The sequence below is a fragment of the Tripterygium wilfordii genome, chromosome 15 (genome assembly GCF_013401445.1).
Source record: "Tripterygium wilfordii isolate XIE 37 chromosome 15, ASM1340144v1, whole genome shotgun sequence".
Lineage (NCBI taxonomy): Eukaryota > Viridiplantae > Streptophyta > Magnoliopsida > Celastrales > Celastraceae > Tripterygium > Tripterygium wilfordii.
The window spans coordinates 11,772,322-11,792,250 of NC_052246.1; the positions used below are offsets into that span (position 1 = coordinate 11,772,322).

Below are 19,929 nucleotides of genomic sequence, written 5' to 3' on the forward strand. Positions count from 1 at the left end.
GTGTCAACGGATCAGCTTCTCCCGTTATGTTGTTTGGCATAGCGGTTCCGCAAAGCGAAACCGCTTGTGGACTCGTTGTGCCAAACATGCACCTTATGCGGCCCACACACCCACATATACCATCTGTGACAATTTGTCCCTTTGCACTGGTAACACTTTGTTAATAAATAGCTAGATTAAGACCATCCTTTATTAATTCTATCACCTTAATTTCTACCTAGATGTATTGTTGATCCGCAGTCAAATAATAGATTCAAGGAATGCTTAGCGTTGTTGTTCACAAGCTAGCTAAGGGGAGGGTTAAGGAAGATTTGAACCGTTTTCTCATGAGGTAAGAAACGCGAACACTTCTCCTCTCATATACACATATATGCATAAAATGTTGAAGATGGTCCCAAAGCCGCCCAAGTTGCATGTGTTTTTGTTTGTAAAGGCTGTGTGGCTGGCTAGCCAGGTTGATGTGCATGGTCCAAGGGGTCAAAATCCAAATGACTTTGTATTTGCATAGCCTCTCTCGATCTGTAGAAGGTTGTAATATTAATTATTATTGTGTGTGGCTATGGCCATTCCAGCCATCACTCAGCCTGCCAAATCCCACATGTATGCTGACATGCATGCATCAATATATATGAATACTCACATCAGGAATCTATATATATATGTTTTATTTCCATGAATACTACAATAAACAGAATCATCAAGCACGTACTTGATGAATATTGATTTGTCAGGAAAAAAATATTGGAAAAAAATAAATATTCAACAAACAAAATCCACTGTATATTAATTAGGAGACTACTTTCTAAAAATCTCCGTACATTTTGCATTTCTAAAACATTAACGGGAATGAGGCCGGTTCATTGACTCTGTGCGGCCCATATTGTAAGACTATGAATTAATTAAACTATGGCTTGACCTATGAATCCTCATAGGCTTGTGAGCATAATTCAAAAGATGAAAAACCATGTCTATATATTCTCTACAATACTTCTTTGATATTGGTTCCCATTCAAAAGTAATGTGTGTGAGCTAGAGAGAGAGAGGGGGGGGGGGGGGGGGGGGGGAGGGGGGGGGGGGGGGGGGGGGGGGGGGGGGGAATTAATTAACAAGAAAAGTAGACAAGTCACAAGTTGTGTTGATCATATATATACAATGATTGAAAGAAAATTTAATTTGTATTCATAGTCCCCACCGTGCACCACGTTTTCACTTTTGACAATAATAAAAAAGGAGATCATTTTTGGGAAATCGTTATGTTTCCCTTTCTTATCATAATAAGTTTATGATTCATGAGATCATCAATCATCAATCATCAATTTATTTTTATTTATATATATAAAATGGAAGCCTCAAGGATGCCTCTCCTTGAATTGTGGAGAATAGCTAAAAGAGGGGTAAAATGCTTCCCCTTAATTATAGGAAAACCATCAATACTAATAATAAAGACCCACCAAAAATTAAATAAACATAATATTAAATATGTTAAAAAATTAAATAAACATAATATTAAATATGTTAATTACTGAAAAATCAATGTTATTTCAATCATAACCAATTAAATGTGCATAAATACTATTAGGAACAACAAAAAGTCATAAAAGATGTAAAATAATGGCCAAACACCAATTAAATGTGCATAAATACTAATAGGAATAACAAAAAGTGATTAAAAAAGGTAAAATAATGAAAAGTTACGGCTAAGCAATTGAACAATCATAATCATAATCATATAATTACGATAAATGTATTACAAAATACTGAAGTGCTTTAGAAGCTGTCACATTTGCTTCTGTATGGCTCAAACTCTTGCCACATGTAAAAAAATTAAATTAAATTAAATTGAAGTTGTATTAAGAAACGCTTTCAATCATCATGTCTTTTCCGTCTCATGTGATCAACCATATGTTACAATTCAATAATTTCATGTTATATATAGCAGTGCTATTATCTTGCTACTGAATGTACTCGCATTATAATTAAAATCTTTGTGAAGTGAATTGCACTTCAAACTTTGTCACTTTTAAAAACCTTTTAAAATCTTTTAAAAAGTATTGTAGTTATTTGTTCATTTCACAATTATCTCCATTTTTTATAATTCAAGCTCTGTTGTTTATCATGGTAACAAAGTATCTAAAAATTATCAAAAATCTTTATTTTTCAAATTAATTATGGGTCACGCGAAACGCGAGCATGTAACTAGTTTTCCTTTATTATGTAGGATTAGGGTTGGTACTTTTCACCTCTAGTGAAATTGAATAATTGATAGAGGGAAAGAGAATAGCTGTTTAATCTTATGTCTAAGTTAATTAAAGTTAGTTAATTATTAGTAAAGTTGGTTTCTCGTCTAAGAGTATCATAATTAGGACAAAAAAAAAGAAAAAGTAGACATAGATTGACGGCCGAAATGAGTAACGATATACTCAACACATGATAGGTAAATACATACAAAAATTTTATGTATGTTTGATAGGAATCGAATGCACAATGTTTTTTTAGTTAAATGAATAATGCATAAATTAAAAAAAAAGTGTAGAAAATACGAGGGACATACCCCAAGTTTTAATTCAAACAAAAAGGAGGAACCGGATCGGAAGGCATAATCCCATGCTAATCGATCTTTATGTTAATAGTTGATTATTAATTATATGCACTATCAACTTGCATAGAACTATATATAGACGACAGTAGTTAAAATAAAGCAAAGCAAATGGAGATAATTAAGTGACACTAAAACCATGGTCAATTTCCGTGGATTTGGCTGAGACTTGTTATCCCACATCGCATTTAGAATATCAAGTGATGTGATTTATAAGAAAAACTCAAATATATCTCATATAAACGAGGCATGCCAGTTTATGAGCTTAAGTACCATAGGCGATATCTCATAAGAAGAAAAAGTCGTGAGTGTTCGATGTATAAAGTGAACCCAAAGTAGACAATATTGTTAACGTGAGTTCCCACGATTGGTGAAATGCATTTCCATTTCACTTGAATTGATTACCGTATACATCCATAAAAGCAACGAAAGACATAGAAATATTATAGAGTTTAGTAATTAAGTAGGTTTTGAATACGACTTTGAACCTCCCGAATAAACTTAAAACAATGGATTCCTTCCACACAAGTGAGAATTTGGATTAGGGTTAGGTAAGATTGTCGAGGAATCAAAGTAAGCAATGTCAATTGTACCTACTTTATATATATATATATATATAGTACCAAAAATCAGGGAGGTTACCCATAAACTAGAAGTATTCGTGTCTTCAAGAACAAGCTTAGAATTACATGACGTGCAAGTACGGAAGTACCATTAGTAGGACCCACACAAATGGATAGATATATAATATTATAATTCATTAATTCGTGCTTTCTAGGTACAATCCATTGTATGAACATACATATATGCACTGTCGCTATCTTGGACTGCTGTTAATCATGGATTTCCAAACACACACACATATGCATACTTACACATATACAGATACACTTTATGCACAACGAAGCTTCCCATGGTAAATTTCACACCCACCCACCCACCCACACACACGTTATTACTTACATGATTTATACATGTAGTGTATGTTAGAATAACACTTTTTTCTTTTTCTATATTGCATGCTTGCATGGATGTGGACCCACCGGACCCACAAATCCAACTCTTTTGTAAAATCATATACATATCATAAATGTTTGCCTTTTCATAGGCCACCTTATATTGCTCCTTGTGATTTCCTATGGAAAGAGACCATTAATTGATGACTATCGTTGATGTAAATGGGAGAGTCATTATTATTGTTTATAAGAAAAGAGAGATCACCAAGTACTACTGTCTACGCCATTATTGCTTCATACTTGTCAAGAGTACTTGTAATCCCAATCACTTGGGGAGTACCAATCATATGGTTTATAAGCATCTATCATTTAAAGAGTCAACGAAGTCTTAAAGGGTAATCGAATGTATCCACAATGAATCGAAACTACATAACGGACAATATTATTAAGTAAATGGGTTGTGATTTCTGATAATACTCTCATTCATTTAATGAACAAGAGCTTACGTTAATGTTTCTGCCACAATCTTCATATGGCAAGGGCCATCCCATATATAGGCTCTATGAGATTAATAATCAAGTTCCATGTATGATTTTGGAAGTAAATGTCTCTATATGAATGAACTCCTGTATTCAATGCCAATCGAAATAAATATAGGAGCCAAGTTAAAAATACACGACTCTCGTATGCAAGGCTCTTGAAGTGGGCGAGGTTAGAAACATGCGTAATATACGCGTACTGATGGACCAAAAGTTAATAGGCCCATTTGTAATAATATTTGCAGGTCGACTGACCAAGAAAACGTCAAAACCACACTATCACAGTGTAGCCTGCTTAGACTGAATGGGCCAAAAGTTAATAGGCCTGTTTGTAATAAAATTTGCAGGAGGCTCTAGAGCCCATGGGCCTGGCTTTACTAATTGTGGGCTCGGCTAATTTATCAATTAACTTTAAATATACTGATAACGACGTCGTTGTCGGTTTAATTTGGTATTGAAGAAGTGAGACTGAAAGGTTACATGCATATCGGTGGAGGTTTTCAGATCTTCAAAAAGCCGCAACCAAAGAGACCTGAAAGTCGAAAGACAGAGAGGTCAGGAGAGACAGAGAGAGGGTCCTCCGATACCCTCTTCTTTATCTTCTTCTCTCTCGTGAACGCCTCCGTGTCCTTCCAACATATCCTTTCTCGGTTATCTGGCTCGTCTCGGGCTTTTCTTGATCAACGGTTGTTGCTCGTGATTGGGTGGGTACGAATAGGTTTTTCTTTCTTGTTTCCTGATATGGATTTCGGTTCATACTTTCGTTAGGGTACCTTTTTTATTCTTAGGATTTAGGGCTTTGTAGTCTTAACCTTTTCTTCATTTTAATTGGCGCTTAAATTTATCAAATATCAGTTATAGTATGTGTTTGGATGATTGACTAAAGGTGATTTTGATGTCATTGTTGGCTGATTATTTTTTTTTCTGATGATGCTTTTAAATTAGGGCTACATATTTGGTTTCTTTTTTACTATTTCGTTCGATTTGAGCTGTGAATTAGGGCTAAATTTTTTTAATGTGAGATGGATGCATTGAGTTTTGGCTGGCTGGTTATTCTGGAAAGAGAGGATTTTTTTGAATGTTATATGTCCTTAAAACAGTTGGCTATATACTAAAGTTTTGGCTTTCCAACGGTAAATCATTGATATCAGCCTAGCTTACTCGTAACTTTGGTCTCTGGATCCTGGAAGTCGGCCCACCTGAATGAAATTTGTGTTAGACAAAAGTGTTAGATGGATGCTCAAGTCAATTAAGTTTTGGTTGTTAAGGTTGTGGAGCCAGTTAAGTGGGTCAATTTCAATTGTTTGCTCAAAAGAGAACATCAAGAGAATAATAATTGAGTTGGTTTCTCTTTTCTGCAACATATTCCCAAATCCTTCCTGACATTTTGTTTTTCATTTTTTTCGTCATTTTATTGTTTATTAAAGCTAGTATTGTGTGCGGAAATGAAGATACTTTGGATCTTTATTTATACCGTCGTCTATGATTAGTAGAAATTTTCTTTGATGTTGCGTCCATGGATCAACTATTCCAAGAATTGTTGGTAAATGGTTTGATGACAAGCTAATTAACGAGCTTCTTATGTTTGTTTGGTGGGTTGGGGTGGTTTGTTTGCCATGTGAGATAACTCTGTTAACTGCAAATAATTTGGCATACCGTGAATGCAAAATTTTAGCCACAGCCAAGTTCCTCTAGAGAATTCTACTATATTTTCAGCAGCACAGCTGGTTCTAAGGTTGGATTCTTGTCACCCTGCCCTCTTTGCAGGGGTTTAAAAATACCCCCTCCCCTTCCATCCTTCTGAACAATAACAAATGAATCAATGAAAATTTACTTGCCTGACATGAATTCAAAGCATTTATTTGGATATGGATGAGTTGGATTACATACATCTTGGTCCTAGTGACTATATCTCCAAAGTTAGTCACAGATACCATGAGCAATAGGCATTATATTTTCCAAAATTATTTAAAGATAGATTGTGTAGGTGGTGCTACTTTTTTTGCAAGTTTTTTTGGTTCTAAGCTAGCATCTCAAAACAGGACTAGATCAACAAATTGCCTTTGGTTTGGAAATTCTCTCTCACGCTGTGCCCTTACTTTTAGGTTACTTTCTGGAAGATTGCTCTCGGCTGTAGTATGTTCAAAGATGTTTCTGCAAAGGTACCAGATGGTATATAATGGTGTCTGTTGTTGAGGTGCAACAACTAGCTTAGCAAGTGATGTCCTTTGTATAATCACCATCAAGATGTGGAGTTTTGCATCCAGTGGCTTATCTGGGAGTGTTAGATCGAAAAACAACTGTCTAAAGCAAACTCAGGTTGCTTCGGAATGCTCAGATGATGAGGTGTCATCTATTGTCAGTAGAGAGGAAGGTCTGGAGTGCCAAATATGCTGTGAATCCTTCAATATCTGTGAAAATGTACCCTATGTGTTATGGTGTGGCCATACCCTATGTAAAAATTGCATCCTTGGACTACAATGGGCTGTTGTGAAATTTCCTACTCTACCAATTCAGCTTCCGCTTTTTATATCCTGCCCATGGTGCAATCTATTATGCTTTCGTCTGGTATACAAAGGGAACCTCAGGTTCCCTCGGAAGAATTACTTTTTACTTTCGATGGTTGAGAGCATGAATGGTGATAGACTGAAGTCTCATGATGGCTTCTGTGAAAGTCACTACGATCCAGATTGGACATCAAGCTGCAGTGTAGCCCAGGGAAATCAGGTAACCCATGGTAACGTTAGGAGGGGACGGCACATTCATAATCCAGAGCCATCAGTTCCAAACCACAATGGAACTCATGCCAGTTATCTCAATGCAGAAGGACTCCATGCTTCCCTTCGGAAGTCCCTGGTTTTCTTTGTTCACCTGACAGCGAAGTTTCCATTGGTCCTCATATTTATTCTGATCGTCCTATATGCAATACCTGCCAGTGCAGCCATCTTGGTCCTGTACTTTCTTGTCACAGTTCTTTTTGCTTTTCCATCATTTCTTATACTGTACTTTGCATATCCTAGTTTGGATTGGCTTGTGAGGGAAATCATAACCTGAGATTGCTGTTAGCTTTTGTTTTTTTGTTTGTAAGCACTGTGAATAGAAGTATGCAATAAGCTTCTCGATTGAAACATGTTTGCTGAACTGCTGCATTGGCTGAAACTGGAGCTCTGTAATTTGAGGGACTTCTGAGGGCTTCCATGTTACTGTAGCTTTCGATTCCAAGCTGTCTGATCTCACTGTTCCCATAGCTTTGGAAGTTTGGAATTATTTCAGCCAGTGTATATTTAGCTGTGTGAAAGGTATGATTTTATTACTGGAATTTGGTGGTTTTGGGTGGCTTGGAATGCCCTGATTTAAAAAACACCATCCTTTGCAAATGGTTGCTGGTTAATATTTGTAAATATTATCGTTATTTAGTATAAACTACTACCAGAAAGATAAAGAGTGTTGTTTGTATAAAGACCAATTTTGTTGTGGTTGCGGTTGCGGTTGCGGTTCTTGTTATTGTTTTGGTTATTTGATCATTATACTATCAGGAATGTTTTGGAAGCAATTTGACATGGATGTGTTGTAATGGCGGGAAGTTTATCTCATCCTTAATCTACATTATGACAGTATAATCTTGGAGCCCCTGTTTTTGTTGGAATGGATTGATGACTGGTTTATTGGTTTTGCTGTTTGCCTCCTATTAGTGGTTTGTTGTTTCCTACTCTTATAAATCAAAATGGAACTTCCTATTTCTTTGGTTAGATTTGTAAATTTTCTGTAAGCCCCTCTGGTGCTATTTTGCTTTGGCAACGATTCTTGGTTCTTTTGTTTTTGTGTACATATTGTAGTAAACATAAGCGGATGCCAAACTTTTGGGTTAAAGACTCGGATGAATGGATGGTGATGATGATTGTAGTAAATAGAAATGAAATTCAAAGGTTTCTCGGTCTCGGGTGAGGATTTGTTGATGGTTATGAGACATTGAATCATGCCTCTACTGATCTACTCTTCTAAAATGTGCTTATAACGGCCTGAAATAGTGCCGTTTTGAATCAAAATGCCAATCCAAAAATAAGATTCCAGCCTCTTCTTTTCCCAGACTCTCTTTCGTTTTTTTTTTACGGCATTTCAAAAATCCAGCATCCACAATAAATCATCGCGATCCCATGTAGGCCAATCCAAGAAGAGAGAAGTCCACGTGTCACAAGCATGGCCAGGAAATTGCAACCATGGGCCTCCCAAGCTAGTACCCACTCACTCCTTGCATACTGGACAAGTTTTTGATTCTGAGTGGGGATAAGCTAAATACAGTTTCACAGAAAATGGTGGCGGCCATTACCGCGTCTTCCCCGAAATCCTCAATCTTTGACAACCCAATTACAAAATCTTGCTTTTTAGGTGGGTCTTTAAAGGGTTTTCCTTTAGAGCTGAAACCCAGAAGCCAGAGGAGATATGGCTTCAATTTGGTGGTCGCTTCGACATCATCAACCAGTGACCGCAATAATGGTGGTGGCAGGTTTTACTTCAACATCACTGGGTTTCCTTTCCCTCTGGGACCTTTCCTCAACAGGCGCACCATAAGGAGTGAGGTTTGCTGTTCGTTGCATATGTGGCTTAATACGAATAATTTTGTTTAACAATTTTATTTCAATTTGGTAGTTTTGTGTTTGATAATGTTAGTTGAACTGTTTTGTATTTTTATTTGGGTTTATGTTCTTATGTGCGCTCTGTGAAATTAAAACCTTTTCATCCTTCTGAATTATGAGAGCTATGAATGTGCATGTCAGAGAACTATATATGTTCTCTCAACCTGTCTATTGTCATTTTGGTTTCATGTACTTTCTCTACTGATTTGGAGTTGCTCAAAATGAAGTTGGTGTTTTACCAAAATTGAAGTATTTCTTCTGCTTGTAAAGTCTTTTGGGGAACCTTTTCTGTTCTTGGATACTTTTATGTAGGCTCTCCAACAACTGGTTATGGGAAAGTTAATCCCCCATTTTGCTTGCAGCGTTTGAGACACAATGCTAGTTGTAACTCTGAAGTGTGTTGTACACAATCACTGAACTTATAATCGACTTTGTATGGAGTGTGAACTGATTGGATATCTTATTATACCTTAATATGCATTCTGGAATTGTGCTAGAGTATAGCATCATTACTTTGGATCCAGGATAAAGCAACTGAAACAAATGAAAGAAACCAACTTACAACTAAATTGGGGAATGATACCTTTTGAGCTTTTCCCTTTTTTTATAGAGTGTAAATGATTACATAGCTTATCAACATCATAGTACTTTATGGAGCTTCACTTTATTCTTGCTATAAAGGTAGCTGCATTTCAATTTCAAGAACATCAAGGATTTAAAAAAACCAAACAAACTAACTATATGTAATCCGAATGTCGAAGTTCCTGGCTAACATGAGTCAAATGCATGTTCAATACGAACTATAACCATATCCCTTTCCCTGATTTTCTAATTATCCGTATGCTAAGTTAGTGTTCCAGTGAGCATAGAAATATTTCCATCTTTAAATTCACATGGTCTCTCTTCTGCAGGTTGTGAAAGGTTGCATATGGCTATTCGAGCAAGAGCAAGCTTTAGGCTTTAGCAGTGTCTCTACAAATATCCGGATGACAGTCATAAAACTAAAATCTGGAAAGTTATGGGTTCATGCACCCATTGCTCCAACCAGGGAGTGCATTCAGGTTTTATTTCCTGTATTTTTTTTACTGCTGTAGATATGATTTGCTAGACAGGTTGTTAGTCTTTCGATCTTACTACATCTAGTTTGTTTTGCTGGCAAAGTTGGTCCATCTTTTAACCGTTATCTCTTAATCGGTTTTCTTGAGATCTATATCATGTGCTACACTTTGTTGTGAGAGTATTTCAAAATTTTTAGGTACATTTTTTTTTGCACTTAGCACAGCAAATGTAACTTTTACTTTTTGACATATGAGCACTTAGATACATAAACCTTGGAAAAACATAAGTCGGGAAGAGTTCAAGCTGAGTTGTTAGTGCTTAGAATTATATAGCATCCCTGTATTGGGTAACAGTAAACGTGTTGGATAGTCTGATTGCCTTTCCTGCCTGATAATCAGCACAGCTAGATGGAATTTCTTGTTTAGGAATTTTCTGCTTATCATAATAAAGGTATTTTAAGAGGAAAAGGACTGTCCATCTTTATCTTGAAGCATGAAAAGGATGATCACTATTTAATCCCAAAAAGGTTAATCACACCATAATAATATGAGAAGCCCACCCTATGCACAGAACATGCATCAAGATTCAAGAATTTTATGTCATGCATGGTCTTTCTACTTGTCTTTGGAATCTATAATTACTGAAAATACTGCACTACCTGTGCTGTAGAAAAGTTGGGGTTCCTTATAAGTTTTATTGTTTGTGGCAGCTAGTAAAAGAGTTGGGGGCTCCTGTAGAATACATAGTTCTGTCTACATTTGCATATGAGCATAAAATTTTTGTGGGCCCATTTTCTAGAAAGTTCCCTCGAGCTCAGATATGGGTGGCACCAAGGCAGTGGAGCTGGCCCTTGAATCTGCCGCTTGAGTTTTTTGGGATTTTTCGTGCAAAAACCTTGAAAGATGAGGACTTATCTACTCCATGGGCTGATGAGATTGAACAAAAAGTTCTAAGCTCCCCTGAAGTTGGTAAGTTCAACATGCACCATGTCAATATCCTTGTTAAAATTATAGTGCAACTCAATTCATTTGCATTGTTTTATTACAGGAATCGGACCATATGTAGAGGTAGCTTTCTACCATAAACGTTCTCGAACTCTACTGATAACGGATGCAGTAATTTTTGTTCCAAGAAAGCCGCCTGAATGTATCAGCGAAGAGTCCTTGTTAGCATCGGCAAAGAATGGTTTGGCTGTAAAAATTCTCAGTAAAGGCAAGAAAGTCCCTGAAGGACCAGTTGTTGACAACCCAAAGAACCGTCAAAAAGGTTGGGGATCCATTCCAAATTCTATTACAAGGAGCACTTGTTTTTACTAGTAATCAAAACTTAGCAGATTGTTTATGTAAGTTGTGGGCATTTAAAAAAATGTTAAACCTAATTTCTGATTCAGGTTGGGAGAGAATGGTTCTCCAGATCTTGTTTCTTGGTCCATCAAACTTATTGGAGCCTAATGCTAGTTTTGCTCAGATGTCACAGAAGTTGATAGTTTCACCCATTGTAAAGACTCTGGTATTCAGCAAAGTTCCTGAAAAGGTATGGAACTCATCCTGATGCAGATATTTCTTGCCTGGACTCTTATCGACATTTAAGGATGATTCACATGATCTTATGAACACAACCTGATTTGGCAAGATTGGTTTTTACATGGTATAATGTGAGTGGTTAATGCGTACCAAGAGAGCTGTAATGGCATTGAAATCAGATTTATTTTGTGTATTATGGTGCCAAATATATGACCATGTTTGTATTGCTTCATTGATGTTCAGGTCAAGGATTGGATTGATAGGATAGCAAGGGACTGGAGGTTCAAAAGAATAATTCCTGCTCATTTTGCTGCTCCAATAAATGCTGGCAGATCCGAATTCCTCGCTGCATTTGTATTCCTCGACGACCTTCTAGGCGAACGTTATGTCACTCGGCCCTCGCTCTCCCTTCTTTTCGCAACACTGCTGGGCAAGGCTGCCAGTTACTTCCCACCAGATGACATGAAGACTCTGTCATCCCTTGATCAGTTTTTAGTCTCTGTGGGAGCTGTGAAGAAGACGGTCTCTGGAAGGAAACGTTCAACATGAAAAGATAATTCATTCAAATAAACAAAGTTGACAATCTGTATATCAAGTGCATAATGGAGCACCACTACTTTGAGCTTACACCAAGCAAGCATATATTTTTAGTGCCACAAGTGTAAGATGTTCTTATATGAAATGGAAATTCAGAAACATAGGATCTGAGTAGAAATATGGTTCTTCTTGGACTACTCTGTTTTAAGAAGAAAGTCTTTTGCATAATGTACTTGACAGTTTTAACATACCAACGAAAACAAAGAATATTAGAAGGTCCAATCCTCTATGTTAAGGTGCCCGATTTTATTTTTTTGTGCTAACCGAGAACGATATTAGACCATCTACTCTTTGGACAGTTGAGATGCATTTAAACTCAAGTCGCTAAGCCAACGCACAAAAGTATCCTTATCAACTGCATAATATACTTGACAGTTTTAATATACTAGTGAAAACAAATAATATTAAAAGGTCCAATCCTCTATGTTAAGGTGCCCTATTTTATTTTTTTTGTGCTAACCGAGAACGATATTAGAATTTAGACCGTCTACTCTTTAGACAGTTGAGATGTGTTTAAACTCAAATCGTTAAGTCAGCGCACATAAGTACCCTTATCAAGAGAGACTATTTTTTCACGTGTTTTTTTCTTTGTTTCTGAGGAACAGTGGCAATGACATTTGAGCATTCATGTCCACAAATCAAAAAGGTGGGATTTATGTACAACATTGTCAGATATAGGATGCTTCCTTCTTCCTCTAATAAAAGTTTCTCTCTCTCTTGTCTGTATTACAATTTACAAAGTTGTTAAGTTTCAGTACCAGTAGAAAAGACAGCTTCTTTAATATAGACTAATGCAGGCTTTGATTCACATGGCCTTTGATTGCCACTTTAGCTACTTTTTAAAGTATTGATGATTCAGAAATTGGAGTTCATAAGCAACAATGATTATAAGGCTATGGTGTGACTATTGGGACCTTGATTATTGCTGAATGTTAGGTACAATTAATGGACTATAACTACATTGAAATGCGTCGTCATGAAGAGAGTAGAGCAATTTCAAATCATTAAAACGATCAATTTTACTTTATTTATAATTTTTACATGTCTAACCACCTAATTTAATTTTTGTAAAACGTTTCGTATCAAAATGATGCGCAAGTTAAAACAAAACTTAGATTATTAACATCTTTTTGTTACGAAATGTTTTACGAAATCTAAATTAGCAAATTAAATGTTCAAGTTGAGGAAGTGTTTTTGTGTTTATCTTATTTTATGACCCTCCAAACCAAAACTTGTTCAAGAATCAACAAGAGTGAAAGCCATGGATACTGGAGACCTACTTTTTGGTTGGAGGGTCATCTTCCCATGACTAAAATTGGCTACCAATAAAAATTAAATTCTCATGTCTTGTGAGACTTAGCCACTGATGATAATGTTAAATACCCATCAAGAGAACATGCTAAGTATTTTTATGAAGGAGCATATGAAACATTGATAGTTGACAATTTAGAGTGAGAGGGGGGGGAATCCAAGGTCATTTGGGTCCAAAATGATTTGTCTTTTTCTTCTTCTTTTTCTTTTACTCATCTTCTCTTCCATTCTGACCCATAACTTTGGCATTAACTTTAAGGGCATGCCTACACGTTTTAGGAGATAGGACAACCATCTTTCCTTGTTAGACATCATTTGAATAACATTTAACTTTTTTTGCCCCTTAAAGCAAACTGCCTTAGGCTTTTTTTTTTCCCTGGAAAAAGCTTATGGTGTCCACACCTTTAAGTTTGTGAGGTACGGAATCCAATAAAATGCCCTTTCATTGGCTTGGATGTGAGAAACTCCTGCATTTTGTAAGAGTAATATTGGGATTGTGTGAAAAAGAAAAAGAAAAAGAAGAAGAAGAAGAAGAAAATGAATGTAAACATTATAGATCATAATATGTGAAAATTAATTAGCTTACAAGTCCAAAATGTTCTTAGAATATAAGAATATAGGTATGTGTGATTCATGCTCTAGAATTTAAACCCACAAAAAGTTGTTTGTGTATTCATCAATTGGGGTTTTGGTTGTTGATGAAGCCGTAAGATACAATCATTTTCGTGATAGTCTAATGATAAATCTCTTTGAGATTAAACCGTTTGAATTTGGAAGGTTTAAAGTTCGAATCTTATTAAGAGTAATATCATTGTGGTCACGCGTTGGCCATCGACCCAATTTCTCTGTCGTCAGATAGGAAATTTCTGTGCATATGAGCCTAACGATATGAATTTAGGTTCGTATCGGATATCCAAATGGCGAACTTGTATGATAACATTCTCGGTCACTAAAAAAGAAGCCTTAAACTATTAAAAAACATAGCTCTGACATAAATATTACTTCTTAGTGATTAATAAATGAGTGGTTCTTTATATATATATGAGTGATATTGTTAACCTAGTCAACAATCTATATTTTAGTTACAACCGTCGACCGACCAAAGACATAAACAAAACAGACCATATATTTTATCATATATAACTATCAAAGATCTAATGCTGCTTTTGAAATTTTCTTCAAATGGTGAAGATCTTTATCAGCATCTTTATAATTGTTTTAAATTATAATTTGCCTTCACCACTAACAATAATTACACATTGTAGAAAGTCACTAGAGGTGATTATGGCTAATGATGTTTGTTAATCTCTTTACTTCATTGTTTTCTAATTGCTTGAGCATCATTTTTTAGATAAATATCACATGAAGTTATGCAATGATACCATCATTTTTTTATATTTGTGAAAAACTTTATATATATATATATATATTTTTTTTTTTTTAAACGGGGGAGGGAAATTCGAACATTGATTATTAGGGTGATACATGCCATACTTGTCACTCCAATTGGTGGCTCTTGTGTAAAACTTGATATATAGTAGCTAATTAGTTAATCAATTAATTTAATTAAACCATGACTAATAACTTTGTTTAATGAAAAAGGCCTAGCTTTAGAGAATATTCTAGGCATTTTTGTTTTGATTAGGGTTTAGATATTGACATGAACTTGTTTTGGATAAACAAAATGCTCCATCATTTCAACCAACATTTTTAAAGGAAGAAAAGGGCCTCCTCCATCAATTACACTATCCTTTCTCTTTGACATGTCAACCTATTCTTTTGAAACCCTAGATTGCATTTCTATTTTATTTTTATACAAGAGTTGCACTCATAAAAGTGTAATGTACTTCATCCTTTTAATTGATGCCTTCATACATAAACAAGAATCAAATTACTTTTTTTTTTATAAAAAAAAATTGAAAACAAAATGAAACAAGCATTCTCAAAAATATTATTCTTTTTAATTTTTTAATTAAAAATACTATAAATCAATACTTTATGTTAACTTCATTTATCAAATAAATGAAAAAACCAATTTCATTTCAAAAAACATAATCAAATATCATATCTTTATACAATCAAATAAGGGATTATATTATCTAGGATTTATACGCCATAAATGAAAAATCGAATTTAATTTTCAAAAAATAGAGTTTTGATAAAAACAAAATAAGATATGACATTAATTATTCTACCAAGTAAGCCTAAAAATATAGGATTTTCATACAAATAGTCAAATACAATAAATAATTAAATATAACATTACAAAAAAAAAAAGAATATTTAAATGACGTGAATAGCCCTAAAATAAACAACCATTCTTCCTTCCTTTTCCCACAAAAAGAAAAAACGCCTCTCTCTCTCTCTCTCTGCAACAAACGCGCATAGGAGAGAAAAGCCTCCCAGAACCGAAAAGCCACAAAAACAGTTGCTTGCACGATCTCTGAAGCGAAAATCCACGCAAACATTAATAAAAAAAATTAAAAAAGCAGTGAAGAGAATATAATCCGTTCCCGTTTCTTTGCTTTCCGGTCAAGCAGAGTCTGCAGAGAGCTCTAGCAAAACGAGAAAAGGTAACTGCCACGCTTTTTTTTCGCTCTCTCTCTCTTAGAAGGATCCTTTTTGAGATAATGCGAGATGGGTTATGGTTATATGTCTGTGTGCGATAAAGGGTTTGCTTCAAAATGGGATTTTGTTGGTGGGTTTAACCATGAACATCGGTGAGGTATTGATGATGATTCATTGAAGCTTTGCTTTATGTACTCATGTTTTCTCTTTTTTTCTTTTTTGATTACGTTTTGGTTGAAGGTGGAGATTTTTGTTTGTTTGTTGTTGTTAGGTGGGATATAATTTATTTTTCAATTTGTTGAATTGGGTCTGTGGAGCAATAGGTTCTTTCTTGATCGTGATTTTGTCTCCTTCTACTTGTGACGTTTTTTTCTTGATATTATGCATCGGAAATTTCTAGATTCTGCATTTGAGATTTGGAAGCTTTATTCTTGGAAGACATCGATGTGAGTTTTCTGTTTTATTGTTTTTTTGTCACATCATGTTGGCAGTATTTTATTATTGTAATCAGAGGTGCCTGATAGGTTATTGAGAAGCATATGCTACAGAAACATCCTCAATTCATTGTCATTCATTTTACTAATGCAATTCTCTGCTTTTTGATCAAATGGATGGAATTTAATACACAAGCTGTGGTTTCAGGGTTTCTGTGATTTACAATTGTGGTAAATTCTTCCTCCAGTTCATTTTGTTTGCGGTTGATAGAATGTTATCAGATTCCTTAGGGTTTTTTTTTTCTTCCTTAATTTATTTATCAGATGTTTTACCAGAGTTACCAATCTGCTTGTTTATTTATATCGCAGAAACTCTGTTTCAGTTTTAAATATTTCCAATTCTTGATTACTTTGTTATCCTTGTCTGCAAAAAACACCGGATTGCTTTTTGGCCTCCCAAACATCAAACTTTCATGCATCTACTTTGTTTTAAGACCTGACAACAAATGCTTTGGGAAGCCTAGGGTTCTTTGCCATTTATTTCTGGATTGTGATCATATTCATGACTCTTAGTATCTCATGTCAGTTATGCAGATTAGATTTGTGTTTTGTGTTGCTGAAGTATACTTCTTGTGTTTCGTTTTCATTAGATCTCAAATACATGAAACGTTTTTTTATTCTGGTTGAAGATCTTTAAGTTGCTTATTACTGCTCACAAGTGTCTGAGATAGATAAAGGTGTCTCTTTGTTGTTAGTTCTATTGAGATGTAGGCTAATTATTGTTAGAATTTTGATTGTCTAATTTAACTGAAATTGATGACTCTAAAGAATTTTTGGTTTGTTCCAGGGTCATCTATTCTAAAGTTCTGTTTTTGTAATCTCATCCCAAAGGATGGCCCGGAAGAGTAGCAGTTTGCTTGTGACCGAAGACATAGCTAAGCCCGAAGGAGGTAATTCAAGAAGAAACTCTATGGGAAAAGTAAGTTCTTCAAACAGCAGAGATAAGATTCCGCCCCACTATCTTCGAGCTTCTACTGGCTCCTGTCATGATTTCTGTAAATTTGGGAGAGAACATGCTTTCGAAGCCAAAGCAAGACGCCCCTTTCCAAAAAGGATGCCAAACAAGCCACCTGAAAGCCAACAATCAGTAGAGAGTGAGATTCAGCCAGAGAGGAAGAAGACATCAATGGTATTGCGCCAATCTTCACCCAATCCCAATTCTAAAAACAGCATATCTGATCCACCTGAAAGCCAACAACCAGTAGAGAGTCAGATTCAGCCAGAGAGGAAAAAGACATCAATGGTATTGCGCCAATCTTCACCCGGTCCCAATCCTAAAAACAGCCTATCTGATCCCCCAATCATCATCAAGAAAGAAGTGTCAGCAAAATCAGTCGACAGTAAAACTCTAATTGAAAGTGAATTTCGTTCAGAAAATAAGAAGACATCAGCTGTGAAGCCCAGATATTCACTTGATTCAAAAACCACTTTATCTCCTAATTTCAAAAGGCAGGAAGAGCTGTCACCTTCTATGAATACAGACGCTTCTTCAAAACAAGCTTCCTTGAAAGCTAAAGAGGAAAGCTGGTCTTCGAGACATGCATCAAAGCCAAAACCGTCTTTTTCCAAGTCTTCCAGAGGAGGTTTAAATGGTGGAATAAACAATGAAGTCCGGATGGGAGAAAGTGGAGGGACCGCCAAAATGGATTTAAAGAAAGTGCCGGCATCCCCGAGACCCCTGGTGAACGCTAAACCATCGGTCAAAGCAAAAGCGTCCCCGAAACCTCTGGTGAAGGCTAAACCATCTATCAAAGCACTGGCATCCCCGAGACCTCTGGTGCACCCAAAACCATCTGTGAAAGTACTGGGATCCCCGAGACCTCTGGTGCACACTAAACCATCTGTCAAAGTACTGGGATCCCCGAGACCTCTTGTACTCCCTAAACCATCTGTCAGAGTTCTAGGATCCCCGAGAGGTTCGTCGTTTGCTAGACCGTCTCTCAGTAAAGTTGCCAGCTTGAATTCACAAAAGAATAGGACCTTAAAGGCTATTTCTCCTCTGAAGAATGAGAAGAAGACTAGAAAGACTGAACCTGAGGAACTGAACAATAAACTTGATCAAATAAAGGACGAGGTGGTCCAGGAGAAAACTTTGTATGTCATCGGGGTGGAAACTGAGAGCGAACCTCTTGAATCTGTTCAAGATGAAAGTCATGCTTTTGAACCATCACCACCTACGCTATCGTCTTCATCAAAGTCTCCATCCATCCCAGAATCTCCTTCTTCCTTGTCCAATAGTGAAGAGTTGGAAGAGGAATCTGAGTATACAGTGACTGAAGCGGATGATGTTTCTCTCTCTGACTCGAGTGAACCTGTCGACATGAAAGAATATGAGACTGTTGAACCAGAATACAAAGAGATGCAGCAAAAAGGCGGGATGGTTTCTTCTGAGGTGAATCACCAGCCAGTGACATTGCATTTCAGGAGAGGAAAGGTGGTTGAGTTTCACTCTGAGAACAATGGTCCAAGGAGGCTCAAATTTAGGCGAGGAAGAGTTCTGGGTGACAACCAAAATATGAAGGCTGATGGCCGCAGAAGCTTCAAGAAGAGAGGAGTTGATGGGGATAAAAATGATGGCAAACCTGATTCAGAACAGGTTGTTTTAAGACACCAAGATGTACAAGGGAAGAAAGATGCACAGGGTCTGTTCAATAATGTCATTGAAGAAACAGCAAATAAACTTGTTGAGACTCGGAAAAGTAAGGTTAAGGCTTTGGTGGGTGCTTTTGAAACAGTAATCTCTCTCCAAGACAGAAAACCTTCTGCAGCCCCTGTCAGTTGAATGGAAGAAAACTTCTTGTGTTGGCAATTCGGTTTCATAAAATGCAAGGTGGGGGAATAATCCTAAACTTATGGAGTTGCAACTTGCAAAAGCAAATAACTTCAGTTTTCTTTTGGAAGACTGGATGTATATTTGAATGGGGGAATAATCCTTTGTGTGCTGATCTTGAGCTCCTTAATACATTTTCTGGGGAGTTTGCTTCTTCTTCCTTTGTTTTTGGTTTTCATACCTAATCAAAACGATTTCTATTTTGTGAATAAAACCAATTATACTGATGAGGGCGGGAAAAAGAAACTTTAATAACAGTGAATTTTATGTTTTTGGGATGTTGTGAATGGCTTTTTAGTTGTATATTTTTCTTTCTGCTAGATGTGCTCTTTTCTTTCCTCACATGTAACACTGATCTGGTTTGTATTGGTTTGAATATAGTCCTTGTCCTTGTTTTTCAGATATCTATTTTTGTCTTATTTTCTACTATTTATGTATTTCTTTTTTTAGTCATTATTGCCTTTAGCACCATATTCATAGGCTGGTGTCTAGAATATGTGTGGAAGTCTGGCTGGTCTTTCACCAAAATATTGAACCAAGAGGTGATCTGCAAAGCATCCCTTTGGTCTTAAAGAAAGTTTTTCTTCGTTGATTGTGTTATGATTTGTTCACCCAAGGCATGTTGCCCTCTGATACATGCCTGCTCAGTGCTCAGTAGTATGTTTTTGGCATACCACTCCCTTATATGGGGTGATACAGCAAATTTAAGTCCTTTTAGAGTCTATATCCAAGAAATGACATAATAAAACCTAATTAAATCTGTTGTAAACTTGTATGAATAATCTCTAAACAGTAATTAGGTTTTAGTGGCTGAGGGCTGAG

The 19,929-nt window shown here is 36.1% G+C and overlaps 3 protein-coding genes across 5 annotated transcripts; all 3 read left to right on the forward strand.

Annotated features, from left to right (window-relative positions):
• Positions 1 to 4,570: 4,570 nt before the first annotated feature.
• LOC119979975 lies at positions 4,571 to 7,578 on the forward strand. 2 transcript variants are annotated; one of them, XM_038822606.1, is made up of 2 exons: positions 4,571 to 4,799; positions 6,197 to 7,578. In XM_038822606.1, the coding sequence occupies exon 2, from the start codon at positions 6,339 to 6,341 to the stop codon at positions 7,143 to 7,145; it is 807 nt and encodes a 268-aa protein (XP_038678534.1). In that variant the 5' UTR covers positions 4,571 to 4,799; positions 6,197 to 6,338; the 3' UTR covers positions 7,146 to 7,578. The 2 variants fall into 2 exon arrangements, with proteins under 2 accessions (XP_038678534.1, XP_038678533.1); XM_038822605.1 differs by having other exon boundaries at positions 4,571 to 4,795.
• A 785-nt stretch (positions 7,579 to 8,363) lies between these two features.
• LOC120016319 lies at positions 8,364 to 12,072 on the forward strand. The gene is made up of 6 exons (XM_038869036.1): positions 8,364 to 8,668; positions 9,637 to 9,786; positions 10,494 to 10,752; positions 10,832 to 11,050; positions 11,175 to 11,317; positions 11,551 to 12,072. Exons 1-6 carry the CDS (start codon positions 8,402 to 8,404, stop codon positions 11,854 to 11,856), a joined length of 1,344 nt encoding a protein of 447 aa, XP_038724964.1. The 5' UTR covers positions 8,364 to 8,401; the 3' UTR covers positions 11,857 to 12,072.
• A 3,470-nt stretch (positions 12,073 to 15,542) lies between these two features.
• On the forward strand, positions 15,543 to 19,511 carry LOC120017147 (serine/arginine repetitive matrix protein 1-like). 2 transcript variants are annotated; one of them, XM_038870259.1, is made up of 2 exons: positions 15,543 to 15,788; positions 17,065 to 19,511. In XM_038870259.1, the coding sequence occupies exon 2, from the start codon at positions 17,110 to 17,112 to the stop codon at positions 19,057 to 19,059; it is 1,950 nt and encodes a 649-aa protein (XP_038726187.1). In that variant the 5' UTR covers positions 15,543 to 15,788; positions 17,065 to 17,109; the 3' UTR covers positions 19,060 to 19,511. The 2 variants fall into 2 exon arrangements, with proteins under 2 accessions (XP_038726187.1, XP_038726188.1); XM_038870260.1 differs by lacking the exon at positions 15,543 to 15,788 and adding an exon at positions 15,815 to 15,940.
• The last annotated feature ends 418 nt before the right edge of the window (positions 19,512 to 19,929 follow it).